Raw genomic sequence first — 25163 nt, 5'->3', positions numbered from 1 at the left:
CTTCAATTGGCTGCTCGGCTCCTTTGAGATCGCCTCCTGCGTGTCGCCATACGTGTGCCACAGACTGTACACTGCGGAAAAAGTCTAGAGTGTCCCTAAAGTTTACAGTATAAAAACAAATGGCATTAAATTAAACAACAAATCATTTTAATACTGAATTTCAAAGCCATAAAACATGAGAAACATACATGGAAGTTTCATATTCCGTTCAAATCGTAACCTTTTGAAGTAATCCAGATACTGGACTTTATTTCTTACTGTGCATGTTTTTCAGGCTCTCGATGTGGGGGACTCGTCGGGGGGTTTGTTTGTCTGAGACCGGCATTAGCGCAGCAGGTTGCCAATGCTAGCCATTGTTCCTTTTCGTCCTCGGATAGCTTCTCCACCTCCTCCATCTCCTCCTCCTCCTCCACCTCCTCCTCCTGTCCACCTACTCCAGCACTTTTGTATTGGCATTATTTTTTCGACGCTCTCGCCTTTGTCCCGTGGCAACATAATTGATTTGTGTCCAGTCCGCGCCTCCCAGGTGATGTCCATAGTTCCACCTCCCGTTGTTCAATTGCAGGGAACTTAAATCTGTTTGAGAGCCACACACACACCCATACACACACACACACATGGTGTGGATACAACTGGACATGTGGACACATACAAATCATGAGGTTTGCCCAGGCATTACAAATATTTCCCATCGATTTGTTACCTTCTCGGCATTCGCTGTTTGTTCCGGCATTTGTCACCTTTTGAGCTTTTTGCTCCGGGTTTGTTTTGTGATTAATCTCAATTTGCTCCTCAGGATGCCTGGGTGTTTACACCGACTTGCTGGCAGATTTCTGCCCGGGAATGGAGGTGTGGATTTCACTTCCGAGAAGGCAAAGCATTTGATGTCATTTCAACTTGCCGTGCCAAGACAGCAGCGATGGCATGAGATATTTGGCTGTTGTTAGGTTGCTCAGCTCACTGGCAATCCCTTCACAGGATGCCAGATGGAAATGGTTTTAGTTCTAAAATCTATTGTGCTGGCATTGTCCAAAGACAATGGCCAGCCAGCCAATAGATGGATTTGTCGTTTCCAAAACAATATTCCACACATACACGTGGAATAAAACATTCAATGGGGATTCCGCATTATAATACATACTGCTGCACCTAATTGGTAGCCTGTAAGACTATAAGTTAATTATAGACTTTGTTGTTGCTGGTCGGTGTCGGTAACTTAAAACGCACAGCCAAAAGGTCAACTGATTACGGCCTGTTTGCCAACTTGGCCAAAGGCTTTCAGCAATCACAGAGAAATTTTGCCGACAGTTGGACTTCCAATGGCGATGGCGATAATGAGCGTTATGGCAACGCAATGTGATGGAATCGAGGCGGGCGGATGGAGAAAGGACCTCAATGTCAGCAGCTGTTTGGTCGGCGATAAAGGACCCAGGCTGTCGAAAAAGAGAGAGTTTCAACAAACGAAACTGAATCTAGTTATGCAATCAAGTTGTGTAGCTACAGTGAAACATTGGTATACACATGCTGGATATTTGTTTATGAACCGATCAGATATCTTGATTTTTACAAGAAAGCTATTTCTGATTAAAGGACATCTCTTAAACTACATCTCATTTATTCATCAGGTTCCGTTCTTGATTATGAAAGAACGCCAAAAATGATTCTTGCCGTTCGTAATAGAGAAAAAAGCAGCCACAAAGCCGTAAAAATAATTAGTGAACATGCAACTAATCTAGTTACATGTGCACTTAGTATTATTTTATGCATTACATGTGCCGTTTTGGCGGTTTAACTTTGTAATTACGGGTCATACGAGCGTTTAATATGTACGAGTATATTTTGCATATTCAGAATTCAGAATCAGAGTCAGAGGAGCACAGCCAAATGATTCGCAGCGGGCAAAGTTGAAAAGCCAAACATTTGCCGTATAACAAAAGTTTTTTGTTTTCCCACCGCTGCTGGAAAAGTCGAGCCAGGTGTAAGCTGTTTTTCCGAGCAGGCGTGTCCTGCGGGGAGGCGGCATTAGAGCTTCATGTAGGAACACTCCTGAAGATGTGGAGCGGTGGAGATGAGGGGCAGTGGAGATGAGAGGCAGCAGGATGGCAAGGGGCAGAGATGCTGCCATCTACGTTTCCTGGGAAAGTCGTAAAAGCGTACAAACGAAACAAGCAAGAAATGTCGTTTCGACTCGACTGCCATCCCAAACAATACAATTTGTTACCAATTAAATGACTGCGTTGCATAATAATAACAATAACCGTAGCAGCAACAATAATGCCACCCACCATTCCAATGGGTCCTTACACGCAAAAAAAATGCTGGAAGCACACATAGCTAATTTCTAATTTCCCGGAATCATCATAGTCGACTGCTTGTGAACTTATTTTTGTTTTATTTATGGAGCATAAGTCCCTTGTGGAAAGAATAGCTAAGGGTATCGAAACCTGATGAAGACCTGATATACTAAGAAGAATTTATATATCTAATTGTTTATGTAATATTGCTTATCTGAAAACTTAAAAAAAAATGCTTAATATGTTTTAATTCGAACTTAATTAAAACCAATGCACATTTATTCAGAATATCCCCACTAATTTGGGTAATTTATGCATTTAATTAGGCTACTTCGACTTAACTTTTACGTGTTACGTAGAAATTTCTCGCGGTGCACACACACAAACACACTCGCCATAGACAATATTCCCCGCTGGCGTCAACGAAGCCAAGCAAATATGTGCGAGTGTGTGTATGTTTGTGTGTGTGTGTGGCAGCATCCGGCGCGTATTGGTTGCCAAAGTAACGGGAATCAATAGCCTGCGTGGGTGATGGTGGGGAGGGGGTTGGAAAAGTGGGCGGGGCGGGGCCGGGGCCGGGGAAGGATGTCTTTATTAGGCGGCAAAAGCGACAAGAAAAACAAATTTGTATTACTTCATTATGTCAATGCTTTTGATTTCACTTTTTTGCCCATACAAACCCATACATACACCTCCAACATGCCAACATGCCACCACCCCCCCTCCGATTTCCTGCTCACTTTGATTCCATAATTCGTTATGGAATTTCCATAAATTGAATTTTTCATAAATTATATCACTAATGGAACGTGGAAGCTGAGACGCAACAATTAGGAAATAAAACACTGGCTCCTTTTGTATCAAAATATATATAAATGTTTATTAGAATCCATGTATGCATACGTGTATCCTAATACGGACATATGTATGTACGTATCATTGTATGTTTGTATCTATATTCACGTTTAGTTATCCTCAATAATTATTATAATTATTGCATGTGTTTTATTGGTTTGCCTGTGTATTTGTGGAGGGTACAGCTCGGTCAATTGAAGCCAATCAAATGGCAAACAGATTGCATTAAATGTACAGTAGTTTCTCTGATTTTCACTGAATATCTATATTAATTAAACGTGCAATGGTCAAGACCTGCTGTTGGTCGACTTTTAGTTTTTTCACAAATATGCACAATTATTTATTTGATTTCGAGAAAAATTACAATTTTCCAGCTCTCTTTACTTACTCCTCTTTGTGTGTGTATGTGAATATGCGATTGCAGTGTCTAAAAACAAATATTCGCAAATAATGGCAAATAATAATGCAACTAAAATCGTATCTTTGGCATTTTTTTATTCAAAATAAATTGATACCGTTTGTTGTTATTGCTGTGGTTGCTGTTGTTGCTAATTCGGTCGCTGTTTGCTCTATTACAAATTACATAATGTAAATAATTCAGCGGTTGAGCTTATGCAAATACACAAATTAGTTAATCATACTTAGTTTAATAGGCAATTGCGTAGCACTTTCGCGCACGACCTTTTTTTACACGACAAAATCAGTGTCCTCGTAAAGTAATTCAATTTCAAGTTCAATTTCAATTTCCCTTCATGCAACTATTGCTCTAACTTAGGGCCTGGACTTCCTTATAAGTTCATATAAAATCAATGCTTTACTCACTACGTGTTAGTTCGATTCAGGGATAGGGGACGGGTGGTAGTAGTGTAGTAAGTACTGCCACTAGCCAACTAGCTATAAACTAATCTAACCATTTCACATAGAATAATCCAAAGGGGAGCGTGTGAAAATCATTTAAAACTAGGTTCTACTTTAAGTAATCCGTTTTCGTATAAATATTTGTGTGTTTGAGTGTTATTTATGTGTGTTGTGTGTCTGGTGGATATGGTCTGTTGGTTTGTCTGTCTGTGGGAAGCACTTGTGGGCAATTAGGAATCGATTGGTATTCAAACGGCTAGTTCGATCCGAGTACCTGGATTATTGGCAGCACTATTGTGGGTTCGATTGCTTCTTAGAATGTAAAATAATCAAGCTCCTTCCGACATGTCCTTTCAGTCCGGTCTTCCCCAGTAAGTTAAGCCAATCGAAAAACAACTAAAATACTAATCGCAATGGGGCACCCAACCAGCGGCAAGTCCGCAGCCTGCCTCGGCGGTTCCCCTATTCCTTTGGATGGAAATATGCAGCCAGATGACAGTTGGGGTTCTGGTCAAATTATTAAAAACATGCAAACAATTCAGCTTGAGCAAATCAAGCTGAAAGTCCTTTAGCTGCTCGGTGACCGGACGAAGGACATGTACTACATGCCTACTTTCTCGCGTTTAACTTAATTAGTACAAAGAGTTTTAAATGCTATGCTTAAAATGGGCTTGTGTGCATGTGTCTGTGTGTTTTTCAAGCTCCCATGCTTGCGTACAAAACACGATTTGTGTTCCTTGTGATCCTTACGTCCTTGGATGTGCTAGTGTTCGCGTGGTTTACATATAAATTAGAGTACATACTAAATAAATAATATGCAGCATAGTTCATCGATTTGTGTTTTGTGTTAGTGATTCTCGATAATCCTACGGTGTAGGGTGTATGTTTGCCAGTTTTTAGCACATGATTGTTTCTCCACTCTCGGCTAATACAAAACGTTATCCAAAAAAACTCCATCGACTTGGCGAATACTTGTCGGTTGGGATCCAGTTTCCCTCAATTCGAATACAGTGTCCAAAGAAACCAATTTGCACTTGGATATATACAAAAGAGTTTGCTTAGTTGCATATAACTTGTGCCAAATCGGTTAAATATATATGTATATATCTATATATAGATTGTGTGGTTAATACGATGCGATTGTTATTATTGTTGCAGTTGCTTCCATTCTGGTTTGCTGGCTTGATGCTTTCCTGCTGCTCTTGACACTGACACTCATTTATGGCGACACATATGGCGGTGGTTTGCGGTAAGAGGGCGTGGCTGGCGACTTTCCACGCACTTCCCGGCCGCCCACAACCACCGAAGGAGGTGGCACGTAATCGTCCACGTCGTTGTCACCTGCAAGGAGTACACGATTAGCATACTAAAAATAAAACAGATCGATGTGGGCGCACCATTCAGATTTGAGGTATTGTAGGATGGTGGCAACAGCGGCGGCTTCTCGTCCTTCAGAATAACAGGACTTTTGTTGCCGATCTCGGGCTTCTCCTCGTACTCGTCCTGGAAGATGACGGGTATACCCTTGGCACGGAAGGACTTGCGCTCCTCTTCGTCGCCTAGAAAGCAAATCGAGAGATCCATTTTGTGAAGCTGTATAATAAGAATTGAGTCACATCCGCCTACCTAGCTCCATTTTGCCGCTTCTCTGGCGACACCAGTGCAGGCAGCAGGCAATAATTGAGGCAGCCACAAGCATGGTAACAATGATTACGATGGGCCATACGAACGTGATCATGTAATCATCGCCGAAAGAGGACTTATGGGTAGGCTCCTCGGGGCGACTTGGTATATAATCAAGTTGGTTGGTGTCTATGTTCGCGGTAACTGTAATGATATTGTGAGTGAACAAAATCTTGTGGTGGCATAACCATGCAATGCTTACGATGACAAATACTGAAGGGCACCACCGAAAAGTTGGTCAGATTGAGTTCGGGTCCCAAGGCCCGTTTGGCTGCCTCCCGCAGGCTGAGGTCACTGTTTAGGTAGACACTCCTGGTCATGGCCACTTCCTTCTCCCGACAGCTGTTGTGCTTCCTGTACAGCGTCGTGTTGTAGAAGTTCACTATGGTGCCGTCGGAGTCGTGGTGTGTGGTTATCGAGCGGATCTGGATCTGGCCAGTGGTAGCATCTCCATTCAACTTCGCCACACGCTCCACAAACTTCCGCTGCAGATCGGCGTTGAATCGCTCATGCTTGATAGACAGATAGGCCTTGAAGAAGAACCCAAAGTCACGCTTGGGAGCTGGACTGACCACTACGACCAGGGCATCGTGGGCACTCAAGCCACCGCTGTCCTCAGCCACCAAGAGATATTCCTCGGAACCAATGTCGCCGCTCTTCGGTATGCCGTAGAACTCTTCGTTCTTGGAGTCGAACTGCAGCCAGTGGCGTGGGCTCAGCTCAAGGTGATCCCTGGTCTTCAAGGTAAGAGTCAACTGATTGTCGTTCGCATCGTAAAAGGTATCCGCGGGCACTTTGTAGACCAGCAGCTGGCCCAAGCTGGCGTTCACGCGATCCACCTGATTGCGTGGCATTGGCGGCACATTCTTGGCCATGTGCTGCGTCGGTTTCACCTGAGTTAAATCCTTCTGGCAGGATCCGATTAACTGTCCGGTTATTGATTTAATTCCCAACTGTGGCAGAACCAAATCACTCAGTCTATTGGCATCCAGTCGTGCGACAATATCCTTTAGTTCCTTTTCAGGACACTCGCTGGTGGGCAACGTTTCGTTAAAATACACCAAGGTGGCACTATGCGGATCGTGTGGCGTCTGTCGGATCTCGCGCACCACCACCGCCGAGTTAGTGGAGTCATCCAAGGTTCTGGCCACCGCATTAATGAGCTTCAACTGCCAATCAATGTTGTGACCCGGCTTCTCGTTGATCCGGACAAACACACTGATCTCGTGGTTAATGGTCCTCACTGCGCGATGCTGCTGCACACTTATCTCCACGGTTTCCGTGACACTGGCGTTGCCCGAATCCGTGGCCGACAGGCGATATTGCCAGCGGGATACCGTGTCGTCCAGAGGTCTACAAATAAAATAGGTTTCATAAATTGCAATCTTTGTTAATATATATTGTGGGTAACCAACTACTTACAGGCCATAAAGCTCCCTCTTGTCGGCGTTGAACTGCAGCCATGAGTTGGCCTTTAGCTCGTGGCCATCCTTATCGGTGAGCGCCAGGCGGAGATTACCCTGATCCTCGGCATCGTAAAACGTTTCCGGCAGCACATGGAAGGTGAAGGCCTTGCCCGATGTAACCGCCAGCTTTTGCAGGCGCGTCTTGATGATGGGCGGGCTATTCTCCTCCGGCTGCGGCTCCATGTAGTCGGTGGAGACGAAGGTGCCGCTGCTGCTCGACTCCGGAGTAGCAGCCGTGGTCGTGGCCACCGAAGATGTGGGCGTGGCGGGCGTCGACAGCTGTTGGCATTGTGGAGAATTTAATGTTATTAGTGGAGATTCTAGCGTTGCCAGGGGAACATGGCGGATGTTACCTCATTATTGGCCAGGCTGTTGTTGTTGTTGTTGCTGCTGCTGCTGCTGCTGATGGCATCGGGTTCTCCTTCCTGGGAATTACAGGGAAATTATTAACAGTGAGATGGCTAATTGGCGACAGATGGCTGGCTAAGTGTCATGCTGCAAAGTCATCGGCTAAGGAGGCAGGCAGAGTGAGTGTGTTAGCGAGTGTTAGTGTTAGTACAACCAATACGGATACGAATACGGATACGGATACAAGTAAGTGCTCCATAGTGGACATGCAATTACCAAGGACCTCATGCAGGAACTCTGGTTTGTTAATTGCCTGCCCTTACATGCTAAGTGCATTTGGCTGAAAGCAATTTCCCCTAATTGGATTCGGGATAAACGGTGAGACAATCGGGTTGAGGGTTTTGTTGAGAGCCGGAACATCGGAATATGGGGTATTATACTTTCAAGAGCGGGTGGAGGTGCAAATCTATGGCTTAACATCTAAGTTGCGATTGCTATTGCAATTGCGTTTGCGTTCGCGAGATTTCACCTTAGAGCTAATCGTGCGGTGCGTTGTGGACTCTATATGAAATTCGCTTTCGCCCGCTGGTGTTGCAGATGCAGTTGCAGTTGCAGTTGCAGTTGTTGCGGTTGCTGCTGCTGTTGCTGCTGTGCTTGCAATGGCAGTTGCAGATGCAGTGACAGTTGGATGTGTGGCAGTAGCAGTGCCCTCAAAATCCTCGATGGGCAGCAGGGTGCTCAGCTCGAGCTCATTAAGCACAGTATTTGGCTGCTTTTTGGTGTTTAATTGGTAACAAAAATGAGTAGGTTTTCTCCAAGGGGGCGAAAGGTGGGCGGGTATCTACGCAGTCCCTGAGCAACTCAAACCCTGCATATTTTCTTAATTAATGTACTACGTACGTTTGTTAGGTCTATCACAAAAAATACGCTTATTCTTATGGTATATGTATATGTACATCCTTCTATCCTTTACTACAAAAAACTAACTGCAGCTATACAAAAAGTATGTACACTTATCTTTACAACTAGTTGCTATCTAGTGAGCTAACATTTATGTTCTCGTACTTGCCAACTCCACTAAAATCTTGTACGGCAGTTACGTAAATGTCCTGTCATTTTGTGGAGTTTGGCTTTTTTATGGGACGCTACAGTTACACAGCGCGCAAAGGCAATAAAACACAATATCAATATACGAGTATGTATAAAAAGAGAGTCGTGAGCTAAACTAACTCCTGACACAAAGCGCCGCAAGGAGGTGGAAGAGAACGCTTTACATGTGACAATACAGGGGACACAAGGACACAGGGCACATACGGACATGAGACACGCACACGTACACGTACAACGGCGAGGCAAAAAGGACACTCGTTCGTATACACACACACAGAAGCGACATCATTACCTTTGGCGATTCAGATAGTGTTGTTGTTGTTGTTGTAGTTGTTGTTGCTGTTGATGATGCTGTTGTTGTTGTTGAGACTGTTGCTGTTGTGCTTGTTGTTGTTGAGGATGGGGATGAGTATGATGCAGATGCAGATGTGGTTGGTTGAGTGTCTTGTGCGGATGGCGATGGAGGTGAGGCGGACAGAGATGATGAGGATGTAGTGGCTAGCCCATTTCTGTCTAGCTCTGTGGGCATGACCGTGGGTGAGTTAGCTGGGGACAGGTGAGGGGTCGACACCGAAGTTGAATCTTCTCCAGCTTCGCTGCCAGTTGCAATCGATGCGACGGGCGAGGACGAGGACGACACCGAAGAGGAGGCGTCATAAGGTGAAAAGGGCTTCAGTGTTTCGGGGGCAGACATCGGGGGCGTGGAGGTGGCCGAGGCCTCCACATCGATGGCCGGAACTGCGCCGGAGTCCACCTGAATTTCGTGCTCCTCCAAATCAACGGGCTTTACCATTTCCGTGGCTCGTGTGGCTGCCGCACTGGTGGTCTCTTCTGGCGCAATCTCTGCCGCCAGCGGAACTCCCAATTGCTGCAGTTCCACTTCCTCCTCATCTTCGCCATCGTCGGCTTCGCCCAGAACGGGCAGCTCCTTGATGTTCTTCGTGTTCTCAATCGTTTTGCTGATGACGGACTCCAGCTTGGAGACACTCTCTTCGATCTCCTCCTGCACGTCCGGAACCAGGGGAACAGCCGACGAAGAGACGGATTCGGGCGACACTATCTTCTCCGACACCTCCAACTTTTGGGTTAGTCACAGCGAATGAATCGAGTTGGTTAGTTGTCGAGGCGATTTCGAAATGGTTTACATATTTTACAATATATTTTGGTTGGTTTATATTGGTTGATTGATTGATTGATTGGTTGATAACATTAACACAATTAGATCGATATACACAGAGTAAGAGAACGAGAGGAAGATAGCAAAAAGAGAAGAAAGAACATAAACACCTTATGATGAATTATAGTTATTTTCAGTGTACGCATGTGGATGTCTTTTGTGTGTTCCATTTAGATGCAAGTGATGCATGTGTAGTGTATTGTGGTTTTTAAATGTTATACCAATTGGCGGTTATTAACAAAGTGCAGTGAAAACAAACAGAACCAAAAGGCTTCCGGAAATCAAAAACGTATCTAGACAGTAAGTCCAACGCGATCCATACAATTCCATACAGATACACGTAATACATACATATGTCAGCATGTGTGGGTTAACCAACAAGTATGAACCGCGGGTATTCTCATTTAAACGTATGTATCAGATAAAGAAAACACCCAGAGAAACCGAAACAAATATGGCGAATTGTCTCCAAATCGACCTCAACACTCACCGCTCCGTGATGATGTCGATGGGCGTGTGTGGTCACTGGCGGCACTTCCGTACTGGGCTCACTGCTCCAAATCCATCGATGATATGCGAAAGAAATTCGTAGTTATCTGTGTGTCACACTCAGGTGAGCGGGTAATACTCACGCAACTTCCTCATCGTCATCCCCGTAGTCGTAGTCATCTTCATCAGCACCAGAGCCCTCGGATTGACGTCGCTTGCGGTTTGATCTGGAGTTCAAAGAACGATTAGTGAACCACACAACGAAAATAAACCATGCAGTTATCGGCTTTGTTTATGGCCTATCAGTAACCTCTATATTTAGAACTTTACGTTTCAATACAATTTCCTCTTCAATAAGTTCAAAGTTTTATACATTTCTTTCTCACCTCGATTTCAATTCCTTTCGCCAAATGAACCACAGGCCAAAGTTCTCCTCGGTCAGAGCGCCAATGGTGCCATCCTTCATCTGGTGGGCAATCTGCTTGGCTATCGGTTCACCCATCACAAAATAGCTTGGACCACAGCCGATCTGTAGAAAGTAGTAATGTAATTCCCTTGAACTCCTCTAGTTAAATGCAATACAAACCATGAAACTGGCGCGTCCTAGGCGGCGATTCAGGGTCTCGATGTTCTTGTTGCCCTTGCCTCCTTTTCTCATGGCCAATTTGTGCATAGATTTCAGTTCGCGTTTCGAAACCGAATCCAGGGAAATAAATTCCTAAAAGGAAACACATTTTAGCTAATCCTTTAAAACAGTTTTTCGGCCAACTAACCTTGGGTATGGCAAAGAACTTGGCCAACTTGGCTTGGACATGAGCTCGTTTTGTGGCCGTCAGTTCGCTCCAGTCGTGCTTTTTCAGCAAAAGCGAAAGCACAATTTCGCTGGGAGCATTTTGGCAACTCATCAACTCCGTGACATACGGATCCTGTTTGTAGGCGGGCACATCCTTTGGCTCAATTACAGGGACCTTGGATAGAACATGAGCGAAATGTTATAAAAATAAGTATTTCAAATGATAAAACATAGCTATCTTATATGTATAAGATGAACAAAAGAATCACGTGAATTTAGATTGGGTTTTGGAAATTTAGTAGTGTTTATTAATGAATTAATAAAATCAATTGCAAGATAAGGCGAAAGTTGACATTGTATTTTGCACAACCTAAAAACCGTTTTGGTTTCTTATCGCAGCAGCAATCTAATCTCTAGAATGGCAACTTATAAGTTCTACAAAAAAAAGCCCATTCATCAGTAATCATAATTTGTAGCAAATTTCAAGTTGTGAGGCAGACTAATTTGAATTCTTGTTACCCAAGTGGGAAATTACTCACCTGGGAGTCGTTGACGTTGAAGTCCCGCTCACCGTGAATCCAAACGACGAATTCCAGGAGGAGGAACAGCGTCAGGCTCGCACTGGCCGATAAGAACCACGGCAATCTCATGTTCGATTCAGTCGGCGATATGTGTCGTTATGTCGTTATGGTATAAATATGAGTACAAAGAATGCAGTTTCGATTTCAGTGGAACGAAATCCAAGGCGGCAGTCGTGGGTTTGGGTTTGAGTTTCTGGTTCGGTTTCAGTTGGAGCTACAGTTTCCCAGCTGGGATTTCGCTTTCGTTTGGAGAGAGAAGAGAAAGGGGATGTGGCGATGCGGCATTTACATCATCATCTTCTTCGTTAGCGGCGCCTTCACCATCTGCAAGTGGAATTTATGGGGAATTATTAGACATATTTTATGGCGCAAGGTCTTTGAGTGGAGAAAGAGGAGTGGGGGGAGGAGGCTGCCATGCAACATGGTCTATGCTAATTAATTGTCGACTGGGTTCGGTGACCCAAACCCAATTTGTGCTTCGGCCATTATGTTGCTGCAACTTTTCCTCCGCCGAGTAATTAACATAAACAACTGTCAAGTGTTGTTGTTGTTTTTCCGGTATTTGTGGGGAAAATTAACGCATGATTAACGTGATGCACATGATCTTTTTTGATAATTGAAGAGACGCCAATCCAAAGAAAATGGAAAGTTCGACTTGAAAGGGGCACTTAATTAAAGCCCCACTTAGGCCACTGATGGGTGAAGGAGCGCCGTTGGGGGAAGACTATTGCTTTTTGATTATGAATAATATGCTGTATTACCTACGGCATACTAAAAAGTGCTTCCCATTCAATTGCCGCCCAGTTGAACAATGCCACTCTGCCACTCGAAGTGAGCATCCAATGAAACCATTGAATCTGTACACCCCTTTCATGTCGCTCCAGTCCACTTCATGGAGTACTTCCCATTTCCCATAAATTTGTTAATCCCTCCATTGAACACGCATCCCCGTCTACGATTTTCATTTAGCTAAAGCACAAGCTTGTCGGCTTATCATCGGCTTTTCTATTTATAGGCCATTCGACCAACAACCACTCCCCAAATAACTCTTCGATAATCATTCAACGCAGGCATTATCGCCGTACAACCCCCATACCAATTTGCGCCCCGGGTTAAATGAGGCGACCATGTGTTGCAGTTGGGTGGTGGGGCACGACGACAGAGAATTGGAGCAACATTGCACAATTTGCAGCATTTGCAGCATTCCGGCAGAATGGGGTTAACGTTTGTGACTTGCCATAAAAATGCATCGCGAAGTGAAGTGCATGGGAATGCCTTAATTGAGGCATTAAATGTGGGATGCTACAAGGCACTATATATACTGCATTGTGTTCGTCAAACTTGCAATCGATATCTGAGGAATGCCCTCTTCATACACCGACTACTATTGAGTATTGAGTTATTGAATGCCATCATAAATAATGGAAATTATAATTGCTTATGCATGCGCAACTAAAATATCATTTGTTTTTCCATCGCATCGCATAGCATCGATTCGTATTTGTGTGTTGTGCTGCATGCTTTCTAGTTAAATTTAATTGAAGACCTCTGTCCGTGGAGACCCAGCTGGAATAGCAAATGAGAAATGAGAAATGGGAAAAGGAGGTGGTAAGGAGGAGCCCAAGTGTCAAGCGGCGGCAATATGCCACCGATACAGAACCTCTGTTCCTCTCCCAACCAAACAGCATACTATACCATAGAGTATATGTGCCACCATACGAGTGTATATGAACTTAAAATGCAGCCAAGCATGCCGGGGCCATCAGTCGTTCGTTATACCCCATGAACACTCCGCTCCGTGCCACGGATCACCCCTCCTCCACTCCTCCACATTCGCCTTGCTCTTTGGCATGAATGAGAATGAGGCTTCGGACCGAGCGAGTGTGTATTTGCTGGGTATGCAAATGAATTAGCATTGCGCCAAATGCAAAAACCAAAGAATCACTGGCGGAGTAGGAGTACGTAGTGGGTGCCGGGCGGAATGGGAGAACATAACTTAACAGGCGGTATACAAAACAAGTTTCTCCGTTGTTTCAGCCTGCTGAATGCGTCGCTTCAGATGGGATCTGCATGTGGCGTCTGCATCCAGTGGATGGATGATGGACACATACATGCTGGTTCACTGGGTGCCTGGTTCACTGGAGCCGCCAGTGGGGTTCGAGGGTCAGCACATAAATCGAGCCGACACAAAGGCAAACTAATAAAGGTACAAGAACAATATAGAAAAGAGCCATAATGATGGCGCGGATGAAGAAGTGTTTGATGCTACTGCACTGGAAAAAATCAAACTTTTTTTATACCACTGAGGAGTTTCACTCAAAAGGCAGTTTTCTCCTTAAGACAGACACAAGTTATAGTTGTCACTGCATAGCTTTCGTTAGTTCAGTTTCAATTTCAAGGAAATAAATCCACTCAAAGACACGATTCTATATTTCATGATATAGATAACATGCGTTATTAATGAATTTCCACTGAATTCGTGGGTTTGTTGGCACACTTTAAGGAAGCAATCAATCTGAAAGCGATACCTGATGCATGATTTTAAAATATCTCATTTCGGAAACCAGTTTCCTGGCTTGAGAACCCTTTTTTCCAGTGTGGAGCCACCGCCCACGCAACGAAGGCCTTTCAAGTGGGCCGACTTTTATACATCGCCATCATTGTTGTGGCATTAATGTGATTAGAGAAGAGGCCTACATTTGGAGCCGCCACTTTGCTATGGATGCCCCTTCTCTATGCTATCGCTGCCACTCGTTTCAGCTCTTCCCGCGGGCAATTAATCGTCTCCAAAGGTTGCCCCCACTGCAGTTCAGTTCAATTAGCCTTGGTTAACACACACAAACACAGACACACTCACTGATGCACACACAAGGTGGCATCGTCATCTTGTTGCAACTACGTGACACAAAAGATGTTGATTCTGCGGCGGCGGCCAGTGCAACAAAGAAATTCTTTCATCACAGAATGCAGCGACCGCAAAAACAAATTTATTTTCATACCCCTGCACCCAGACGTATTACTCATCCAAGTCCATGGTTTTTGGTCGCATTCACTTGGTGGCCCAAAACATTTTTTTTTTGGCACTGAAGATTTTTCATTTTGGCTGCCCTAACTCTGCTGATCAGTTTTGGGAGTAATTATAGCTCCAAGTATCTTGTAGTTTTAGCGATTAATTAACTTAAGTTTATGCATGGTTTTCATCATTAAATCTTTCGCAGGAAATCAAGAGCATTAGTGCCTTGAATACACCCGCAGTTAGACTTTTGGTACGTTAAACAACTGACGATAAGATTTTATTTCAATCTATGATGTAGAACTGACCTTTGCTGACTCATGACAGAAACTGGCTTCCTTTCAGCCAATACTCTACTTGTTCCCCTTTCAGAACAATAAGAGTGTTTCATCTTCAATTAGCTTTCAATGTTGTCTGTTGTGTGGTTTCATCTTTCCCGTATTAATTCGGTTGGATTTCTTGTGAAATAATAAGCCACAATTGTTCCAGCTTTCCATGCTTTCTTTTCCTCACCACCAGAGTTTAGTTCGCCTTACCCCTTCAATCTGTCCAATGGGTAGGAAGCCCACTCTCTTTCGAGCAGCTTTAATTAATTTGATTCGCCGCACTGGGCGCACAATTCCGACGATGAAAACGATGAATTCTTTGGGGAATGGGTTGTGCGTCGTGGGATGGGAGGGATGGGGATGTAGTTGGAGATGGGATGGCCAGCATTGAACTAATGGATTGTTTGCCGCTTGTATTTTGTTTACGATGCTGCGCGATTGAAAAATTGTTATACACAGGAGAGCACGCACACACGAGTACGAATTTTGTGTACACATATGTACATATATGTACGACCGGCGTTTGACCCACAATCTTGTCGTTGGAAATAGTCTTATTGAAATATGCTTTGTTGCACGCATCGTCAGTGAACTGGAAACTGAACAAAATTTGGTTGGGTAGCGTAAAAAATCCCCAACTCTATACAGTGAAAAGCGGGCCATGCAATTACCAAAAATAGCCCAAAGTCTCTTGACTCTACTCAATCATCGCCACGCATTGGCTATGAGTTTTTTCGGGTTTTCGGGTGCCGCCCATTGGCATCCAATGCAATGGGATATCTGGGCTGGTCACGAAAGGCGTGTCGCATTCTGGTTTTCTATATAAAAAAAAAAAATCAAAAACCCAGTACACAAAACGAAAGGCTGGAAAAAAATACTTTATAATGACTTCAGCAAAAAAGTTGTAACCCAAACGAGGGAAACTGAAATGAAAACCAAAGCGATGCGTCAGAAAAAACTTTTCCATGCATCGTTTGTTGTTTCCTTAATTTTTATGATAAACAAAAATATTAATGTCTTTAGTGTAAATGTCTTTAGGTATAAAACAATTTTCCATGCTGTTTCATTTTTATTTGTCTATAATTTTTAAAAATTTCCAAATCCTCCTTGCATTTTGAAAAACAAATTTATTTAATGGCAATAGCGTAGAAAAAACGACACGATTTTGAAAACATTTTCCAAAAACATGTTTGTTGTTTTATTGTATTTAATGATACACAAAACCAGCAGGAACTCAGCAACATATTAGGTTATTCACTATTTAAAGATAGTTTCTTAGCACATGATCTTATAAATAGTATCTTAACTTTTCAGTTAGTAAAAAGTATCTACAGTGGTTCTATTTGAATTATCATAGAGCTGGCTATCTTTAACTTGTGATTTCGAAAACTCTTTCGCTGACCCTTTATCGCATGTTAACATATCTGATGACAGCAGAGTGCGCAGAGTCCACCAAATTCCGAAAACCCCACAATCCCATTTCCCAACTCAGAATACCCTATGATGTCATGTGTGGATCTTATGACTCTATATTCTTCAGTCCGCTTCACGCGTTTCTTCTGGGTAAACAGAAACAATCCGTACAAGTAGAATCAACTGGAAGTGCGACACATGGTGAGCATTAGCATGGCTTTCACAGATAGCGCTACTCTGTCCCGAAAACCAAATGATATGATAAGAGTGGCGGGGCGCACAGTTAGTAGGCTGATATGCATATCCGATAAGAGGGCCAACGAAATAAAAATTGAGCAAACCATCAAGGTGTAACCCAATTTCCGGCGCATTGCCCAAGAGCCCAATGATCCGTGGAAAGCGGGCCCAAAAAGGTGTTAAGCCGATTCGAAATCCCCGCCGCATACGTGATGCACTGGGGGGCAGTAAAACGGAGGCGTTGCCGTGGTTGCAATTCCAGTTGTCGCTGACACAGATGCGCCCATATATACATATGTGTGTATATTGGTAATTCATAGAGTTTAATTGAGTGTAATTAGGGTATGACGATGATGAAGACCAATTTGGTGATATGCATAATTGAAGTGGGTTACACAGGCAAGGGGTGAGAGCAATTGCAATCCGATTTCCAATTAAGACAAACAAACCATGACAAAACGACGGCTAAATTGGATAACATCTAAATGCGCACAAAGTCGGAGTAATTGTAGTCTAAATGTAATTTGATTAGAAATCACGCGGCAATTATCGCTTCAGCGAAACCGGAGAAGTTCCCAGAAGTCCGTGGCCCAAGGAATGATGGTGGAGTAGTGCCAAGGGAGCACCTACAGGTTGGGGGCATTGCTCCACTCCCCAGTACTTTGCACCACACTGGCAAAAATTATATATTTTTATAACTCAAACTTCTTTAATGGCCCATACATAACTCAAAGTCCGTTAAAGTTGGTTCTCAAACTTATTAAAGTTAAAGTTTGTTCTCCAACTTTTTTGATGACCGATAGAGTTTCGAGTTATGCAACCTCAACTGTGGCGCATTTTTCTCGCAGTGCAGCGAGTTGCGGAGTCACAACAGAAATATTTTTGCGTGGGGCCGATGTCTGGTACTAATACTTGATGCTTGGGGACTTGAGGTCTTGGGCAGGGCATCCGCCAAAAGGTGGGGCGTGGCGGGGCGGTAAGGCAGGGCATTCGCCATTTTGGCCAAATGGTGGCGGCGTTGGAGTTGCAACAGTTGTTGCTGTTGTTGTTGCTGTGGTGCTGCTGCGCTGGGAGCAATGCGCGCAGTTGGCGATCAAACGCGCTCCAAGATCTGTTGCATGCATAATGATGCCGTCTGTTGTATATCTGCTCGCTGTCGCCGATGTTTCGTTAAATTGTCTGTGTGCTTGCAGTAAGCACAGCAATAACAGAAAACAACAACACAGGCCAGTGCTAAAAACAAACATAAAATAACGCAATGCCATAAAGTTCAAGCCAGCAACACACGCATACAGGCACTGTGGCACTTACTCACTCTCGCACACAAACAAACAAGCGAACACAGATACTAAGGCGTTGATGAAGACGACAGCAGATACAAGAGCAACAACAAACAGCGATCCAGTGCCGGCTGGTCGGAGAATTGGACAGCTGCCGCCATGATAGATACGATACTCGTACTCCGGCTGGCCTGGCCAAGTATTTCTGTACTTTAACGGGCCATGGAGAAGCGCAAAGCAAAAAGAATAGCGACCAACGAAAACAAGGGGAGCAAACAACGAAGTTTTCATACCCTTACTTCGAGAATGAATTTCCATTACCTACAGTTTAGAGCGAATTCAAGTATTAACGAAAAATAACAAATTTGTTTGGTAGCAGATGCTTATAAATATTATTAAATACTTATAACCAATTGTTAGAACATTGCTATTTTAATGAATTATTGGTTACGTGTTCGCTATAAAGGTTTATAAGCTTCTTAATTGTAGATCGTATTACGAAGATCACAACACTCAACTACGACGAGCTTATGCTGGCAAATTGGTGCCACAACATCGGTGACTCTCCTTCATCCCAAGTCCTTTTGGACTTAAATAAATAAATATGATATTTTGGCATTCCACAAATAGGAGATAAATGTAATGGATAATATATAAATTATTATCAAATTTCAATGCTTATATCTATAAAATCATGGAAGTATTATTCTGACATTTATTTCCCTGAAATTAAAAAAGACTTACAATCTATCAATCCAGATAATGGCGTTGGAGCTGAAACGAACTGCGAAAGTGAAAAGTTGCGTTTTGAGTCAGCAGAAGCGAGAAAGTAAACCTACCGGTCTGGAAGCCCAATGACGAGCCATCCATCCAGATGCGAGGCCAAAACAGACATTCTTATAATTAGTGAAAAAAGCGGGCGAAAAAGGGTCTGCACTTGACACGCAACCCGGGAAATGGTCGCTCACTCCCACGCATCCATAGAACCACCCGCCACCCCCACTCCCCCGGGAAACGACCGCCCTCATCGTTAGGCCAGCAACAAATTGACGCAATCTGATTAAAAACGCATCAAAATAAAACTAACTGGTGGCCAGGGGAAATGGGTGAAGGGACAACAACCTATGCTAAACGCTCGTAAAAGTAATTTTGTTGGCCCACACACACACGGACACTGTAACGCGACACACACACACATATAAACAGGCACTCACACAGAGACACGTAATTTAGGGGTGCTGGCGGAAGTGAAAAGGAAACATCTAGTCCTCTTAAAACAGCCGTCGTCCCCTTTTTGCGTACGCAGCATCCGCAAAAGAGTGCCGAAAACTGAGTGGTAATGCTGGGGATTTTCTACAGTGGGCACTCTCGAAATGAGAAAGGAAATCAACTGAAGATTTTGAGGTTTGCAAATTAAAGTCAATGATAAAATACAAGTAAGTTTTATGAACATAGAAAAATCACACTTTAAAACAATCTTATCAAAAACGAACGTATCTAACTTAATCCATTGAATGCTAAATATTAAACAAATAACATATATGTACGTAATAACACATATGTACGTTAACATATTGTTAACACATTCTAAGCGTTCTTGCGTCAGAAGATGTTGACCTATTTGTTTTTATGGGAGTAAATGGTTTTTATTACTCTGCCAAGCAATAATTTCAAATACATGACACTTTCACAAATATAACTAAGCCACTTAAAAAACATTTGAAAAAGTTCTAACGCGGAAATTGCCGGCCTTTTAATAAGTGACAAAAATTTAAAAGAGCCTGGAATGGAACTCATTAAATAAATTTCTAAACGGTTGCACATACTTAGTGCAATTTTAAGGACTAATTTCATTTAGTTCTTGCGCACCAGGTTTTACTGTACTGGGATATTGGTGCCGTGTATGGCCAAAAATCACAGTGCGGGCGGAAACTGAGTGCCGTCATCAAAATACGCACACACACACACACATTGAAGAACACGGAGAGAGAGAAAGATAGAAGGGGGCAGACAGATGAAATCAGAATAAGGAGAAAAAGAGAGATGGGGGAGGAGTAGGAAAACGGAGCGACAGCTGCCCCATTCGCATCCGGGAAAAAGTGGCCGCTAAAATCATTTGTTAAGTGCGGTGGCCATGACAACTGGCCCAAAAGTCGCAGGGTCCTGTTTCTGGTCAGATTTTTCAATTTTTACATCTGCCTCTGTGCAAAAAGCACACACATATGCATGTACATCTATCATCATCCACACCAGCAAACAAAACAAGAAGAAGAACAACCGTGTGCAGCCTCCTGCCCCCTCTTACACGCAAAGAAATAATGTATGGCACGTTGAAATTTAATCGAAATCCATTTTAATGTTGTTTTGTTCAACCTCTTGACTTATAAGCCTAAGAATGTATTCAGCTACAAATTATGTGTTCTCTTTATTCATTATTTCGTTCAGTGCATCCATTTCGCTTCCGTGTTTCGAAATTCAATTTATGTATACTTTATGGAGCCGCAGCCGGCTCCCCAAGCTCCATTTCGCCCCCCTTTTTGCCCAGTGAGGCGGAGAAAATTGTAAGTTCAGGAAAATCGATTTTCTTGTTGTATTTTTTGTGCCGTTTTGCTTTATTTTTTGGCTCGCTGCAGACATGGCTAATTGGAGTTCTTTTTGTTGCCTCAGCTCGGGAACTTAATGCTGCAGTTTGCATCTTTACTCACCTCTTTGCGCTATTTTTAATGCACCGGATTCGGAGTCGGATACCCTGTTTCGGGGGATTCGATTCGGGACTCTCCTGCCCCACTTCCCCTTCCTTTTGGCCAAGGAATTGCGTCCAGAGAGCGACACCGACACTCGCACGCACGAACACACACACGCACACACAACTGCAGCAATGTTTCTCTTCAATTGCAGAGCGCTTTTTTATTCTATTTTCACGCACTCACTCGCGATTTTTACGCGTTTTTTTGCGGCGAGAGCTTTTGATTGAGATAGTAACTGCGTGGAGTATTTGTGCTTCACATGCTGCCCGTTTTCCGAACGCTTTTCACTTTCCTTTCTTTACTTTGCAGCTGAATGGGATCAGAAAACAAACGCAGCCCTAACGGCACCGAGTTGTGGTTGTTGTTGGCTGGGCAGTGTGACCGCAACTGGGGGTGGATTATAATCCGTCGCGGGAAATATACCAAAATGTATCTCGCGGATTCATTTGCAACAGCTGCGCTGCCAGAATCATCGTGAGTAGCTAGAGATGGTGCAATACAAATTCAATAGTTTTTAATTAGGTTTGGCTCCATTAAATCGTATGCTGCTTGTCCCCACTCCGTGTTTTTCAATTAGACGCACGACTTCGGAAGATAATTAAATCAATTGTATGATTTTGTATTGTGCTCCCTTGCATTGAAGCTAAGTTCGAAATTTCGAACCCATTGGTCTGGCAACGCCGCACAAGCTTACCGGCTGTTCATGCGGTATTTTTCGGACATCGAGCGGTCATACTAACTGGAAATTACTTAACATGCTGCAAGGAATGCTCCAAAGGTAAGTAAATAATGAATAAACCATGGCTTCTGTATGGTTTAATAACAATTTATGACATTGCAGAACCTGTCTGGCGGTTGTCAGCACAGCACAAACTTTAATCGTGCGGGAAAAGCACGCCTTCAATCGGGCGGTGCTGAAACCGAAAGTCCGTTGCCATTTTCCGAAACCCATGGAGGTGAAGAGAATCAATGTGCACGGCTGGAATACGAGGATGTCCACGCCCGAAGGACGACGAGTGCTGATGAACCGCATCCTCAGGGGCCGCCACAATTTATCCCACTAGCCTTGTGTTAATAAACCTAACTTTATTTACATATCATCTTTTTTGATTGCTTCAGTATGATCAGTTTCCGTTTCGCTGATTTGCCGGTACTCCCAGGAAGGCTGGCGATCGATGGTAGATCTGCTGAATACTCTTCGAAGATTTCGAATCGTCAAGGATGAACACGAAGGGCACACTGCTGGACACATCCTGTCCCTGATCGCGGAAGTAGCCCTGCGGCAGGGTCAGTTCTCCGCCGAGGATAAGACAATCCACCTGGGACATCTTCTGTATGGACATTGCTGGCACCAGGAATAACTCCTTTCGGTCGTAGTCGATGGCACGAACCACACCTAATCGAATTCAGGAATTCAATTAATAAGCCACAAGGGGACGTCGATGTATACAAACCTATTCCCAAACATTGGGGCAAACCTGCCCCGTAATTGCACAGATATACCACATTGGCCTCCATGCCTCGAATCAGTTCCTCGCGCGTGTAATCCTTGCTGGTGGGATGCAGGATCTTCAGGGACTCCAAACGCACTCCCAACGGCTGGCAGTCTGTGAGCGATTTGGCATTTCCGGTCAGACACAAACTGAGACGTGCCAGTAGATTAGAGTACCGCATGTCCTTGGCGCTGAGACTCCAGGTTCCTTTTTCCTTTGCTGGCACCGCACTGAGCAGCTTATGGAGTGTGTATTTTGGTATTTCCTTGACCCTGAACTCCTCCGCCGAGTATATAATGGGTTTTATCTGCGACAGACTGCTCCAGTCGAGGGCCGAATCGAAGTTATTGATTGGAATTGGACTGGCAATTTGTACAAGATCGGTGGGACGTATGCGATCCACCAGCAGGGCCATCAATTCGATACCAAATCCCTTGTTGTAGCCCATAGTATTTATCAGCCAAGGAATATTTGAATACTTGGCATCGTTCTGAATGTTCTGGACAAGCTGGATGACTGCTCGTGCATACTGCTCAGCGCACAGGACAATGTTGGTGTGGCCCACGACAATGGCATGTTCCGGCTGCCTGTTATACAGGAATCCCGGTCCCAGAAGAGGCTCATCAATTACAGTGCAAGAAATAGTCTGGGGAACAAATATTTCCGGCTGACCAATGTCCAGGTCGATGAGCAAAACGGATGGAAACTGGCCAAGATTTCGATTGATGAGGTAACGCAATAAACTAGACTTTCCGACGCCCTTACCACCGGCTACGATAATCCGGCTCGTGGCATGCACTTTTAACTTATTCCATACCTGCGGGACCTGCAGAGTGCGACTTAGATCGGATGATTGAATCAGACAGTGCAACAAGGTTTCACTTTGGTTAAATGGTCGATTTGAAGGATTGACCAGTGGGAACACATTTTGCGACATGTGCTTGCCAAAGGTGTCGACGAGTCGCTGTGCACTTGTGTTTCGGTGCAGCAGAACTATTGCATTCGCCTGACTCTGAAAGCTGCTCTTAATCCTGTCTAGCTGGACGCGTGTAAAGTTCTTGTTTAGCTCGTCCCAATTCACCTCATCCTTTGGAGGTTTTTTTGTCTTCGTTGGTGAAATAGAAACCCAATTCAGGCCTTTGGGAGAATAAACGGTGATTGGTTCCTGCCTGCGTGCTTTGTAACCATTCACTGATACTTGACCACTAAGCAAAGTGAGCACTAGTGTGCCATACACTTCGATGTCCTCTTTAACCACGGCCAGCACATGATTGCTCTTTAGACTATTCTCAAAGACGCTGAGCTCAGTGCGATTTGCTTGCGGATTTCTGTAAAACGCGGTATCGCTTGGTTGACTATCATGTTGCTTTTCGGGTGCTACAACTTCAGGCAGTGGTACCTCGGCATTCTCCTCGGTTTCTATTGCAGCTTCAGGGTCCTTTATAGCAATGCTAGGAGTTTCTTCAATCGAATCTTCTTCTGGGGGCACAACGATTGAGTGTTCTGCCACCATCTCCACAGCACTTGACTCTTTTATACGTTCTTGTACCTTAGGCTTATAACTAACCAGTTCTTTCTGATTTTTATCAACAGGAGGATCATCAAAGATCTCCTCTATAATAAGGGGCTCCCTTTGCGTACCGAAAGGTGGATCATCAAAGAATCCCTCAATATCAGGTGGCTCATACGTTGAGTCGAGGTCGTCGCTATCGAAGATATCGCTTCCAAATTCTTCACTATCGCTATCTTCACTGTCGAAATCGTCATCCACGTCAAATTCCTCCTCTCCTTCGCTATCTTCACTGTAGAAATCTTCATTACTGTCAAAGTCTGCGCTGCTTGTGTCTTCACTGTCAGACTCTTCGCTGTCGAATTCCTCAGACACAAAGTCCTCGCTATCTTGTGGCTCATAATCATTATCCTCTTCGTCGCTGTCAGTTTCTTCCTGTGCACTCTTAAAGACCTTAATCTTCTTAACTGTTCCTCTGCCATCTCCTTCCAGCAAAAGAGGTTGGTATTCATCAACTTCAAAAGGAGGAAGAATGTCTATTACATCGATTTGTCTGCCTTTAGATTTAACTTTAAAGACCTTCGGGTCTTTCAAAAATGTCTCGTCTATTTCTTCAATTACATCGCTTTCAGAGCCTAAAAAAAATAGTTTGAGTTAAGAAACATACGGTGATATTGAAATACCTTACCACTTTCCATTAAATAATCGTCTTCTTCACTCCAATCGTCCATTGAATTAATTTTAAGATCACTTGATTCCACTCCAGTGCCATTTATCTTAAAAGTCTTGACTACTTGACCATTTTGTACAAGCGTCTTTGAGCTCTTGTCTCCATTTACCTTTTGCTTCTTAGGTAAACTTGCTTCTTTGGCTTTATTTGGCGTTTTAACTTTGGGTTTCTTCTGATCTGATTCTGAAAAATGCCACAATATTAAAATAAATTCATGTTAAAATTTTAGATCTAAAGCATACCGTTTATCTTATGAGCCTTAGGACTAGGAAGCTTCGAACTTTTAATTTTTGTGGCAGATTTCTTAGCTGCAACAGTTTGGGTTTTGTTTACAGGATTCTCTATAGGTAAATTCGTTTCCTTCTTAAGCCTCTTTTGGCATGGAGGACTTTCTGGTTTCGACTCCTTATTGAAAAGAGGCCTCTTTTTGCCGGCTGTCTTATTTTTCTTGGATTTGTTGGGCGACTCCATCTGGGCTTTTTGAATCATTTGTTCCGAAATCTTTGCGGGTTCGCTGGCCACCTTTGAAATAACTTTTTGTTTTGGAGCAGCTGGACGGTGCTGTGGGGTTTCCGGCTTACGGCGACCAGAGGCTATTTCTCGCTGTTCGGTGAGCTGGAAACTCAGCTGCATTTCTTTCAGCATATGTTCGTTAAGCATTCCTTTTCAATTTTTCGGTTAAAATACCAACACTTAATTCCCGGGCCATGCGACCGCAGATGTAAGAAGAAGAGTACGACAAATAACATATGTGCGGTGT

At 43.8% G+C, this 25163-nt stretch overlaps 3 protein-coding genes and 1 pseudogene across 8 annotated transcripts; 1 reads left to right on the top strand and 3 right to left on the bottom strand.

Moving 5' to 3' along the window:
- Positions 1-324: 324 nt before the first annotated feature.
- LOC120321058 lies at positions 325-891 on the bottom strand (annotated as a pseudogene).
- A 2256-nt stretch (positions 892-3147) lies between these two features.
- Positions 3148-21069, bottom strand: LOC6531484 (dystroglycan). Of its 6 annotated transcripts, none has more exons than XM_039373146.2 (15): positions 20629-21069; positions 11613-11978; positions 11054-11248; positions 10867-10998; positions 10667-10809; positions 10424-10507; positions 10282-10342; positions 8907-9692; positions 8034-8276; positions 7510-7581; positions 7113-7435; positions 5893-7043; positions 5634-5834; positions 5405-5566; positions 3148-5348 (listed from the first exon to the last, which is right to left on the bottom strand). In XM_039373146.2, exons 2-15 carry the CDS (start codon positions 11721-11723, stop codon positions 5227-5229), a joined length of 3786 nt encoding a protein of 1261 aa, XP_039229080.1. In that variant the 5' UTR covers positions 11724-11978; positions 20629-21069; the 3' UTR covers positions 3148-5226. The 6 variants fall into 6 exon arrangements, with proteins under 6 accessions (XP_039229080.1, XP_002092283.1, XP_015051348.1 ...); XM_002092247.4 differs by having other exon boundaries at positions 8034-8273; XM_015195862.3 differs by lacking the exon at positions 8034-8276.
- A 226-nt stretch (positions 21070-21295) lies between these two features.
- Positions 21296-21765, top strand: LOC6531483 (39S ribosomal protein L34, mitochondrial). Its single transcript, XM_002092246.3, has 2 exons — positions 21296-21448; positions 21512-21765. The coding sequence occupies exons 1-2, from the start codon at positions 21426-21428 to the stop codon at positions 21732-21734; spliced, it is 246 nt and encodes an 81-aa protein (XP_002092282.1). The 5' UTR covers positions 21296-21425; the 3' UTR covers positions 21735-21765.
- On the bottom strand, positions 21737-25158 carry LOC6531482 (polynucleotide 5'-hydroxyl-kinase NOL9). Its single transcript, XM_002092245.4, has 4 exons — positions 24646-25158; positions 24362-24586; positions 22125-24308; positions 21737-22066 (listed from the first exon to the last, which is right to left on the bottom strand). The coding sequence occupies exons 1-4, from the start codon at positions 25061-25063 to the stop codon at positions 21795-21797; spliced, it is 3099 nt and encodes a 1032-aa protein (XP_002092281.1). The 5' UTR covers positions 25064-25158; the 3' UTR covers positions 21737-21794.
- Positions 25159-25163: the final 5 nt, after the last annotated feature.

This window comes from Drosophila yakuba, chromosome 2R, assembly GCF_016746365.2.
Source record: "Drosophila yakuba strain Tai18E2 chromosome 2R, Prin_Dyak_Tai18E2_2.1, whole genome shotgun sequence".
Lineage (NCBI taxonomy): Eukaryota > Metazoa > Arthropoda > Insecta > Diptera > Drosophilidae > Drosophila > Drosophila yakuba.
This window is presented reverse-complemented; position numbering and strand designations above follow the sequence as displayed.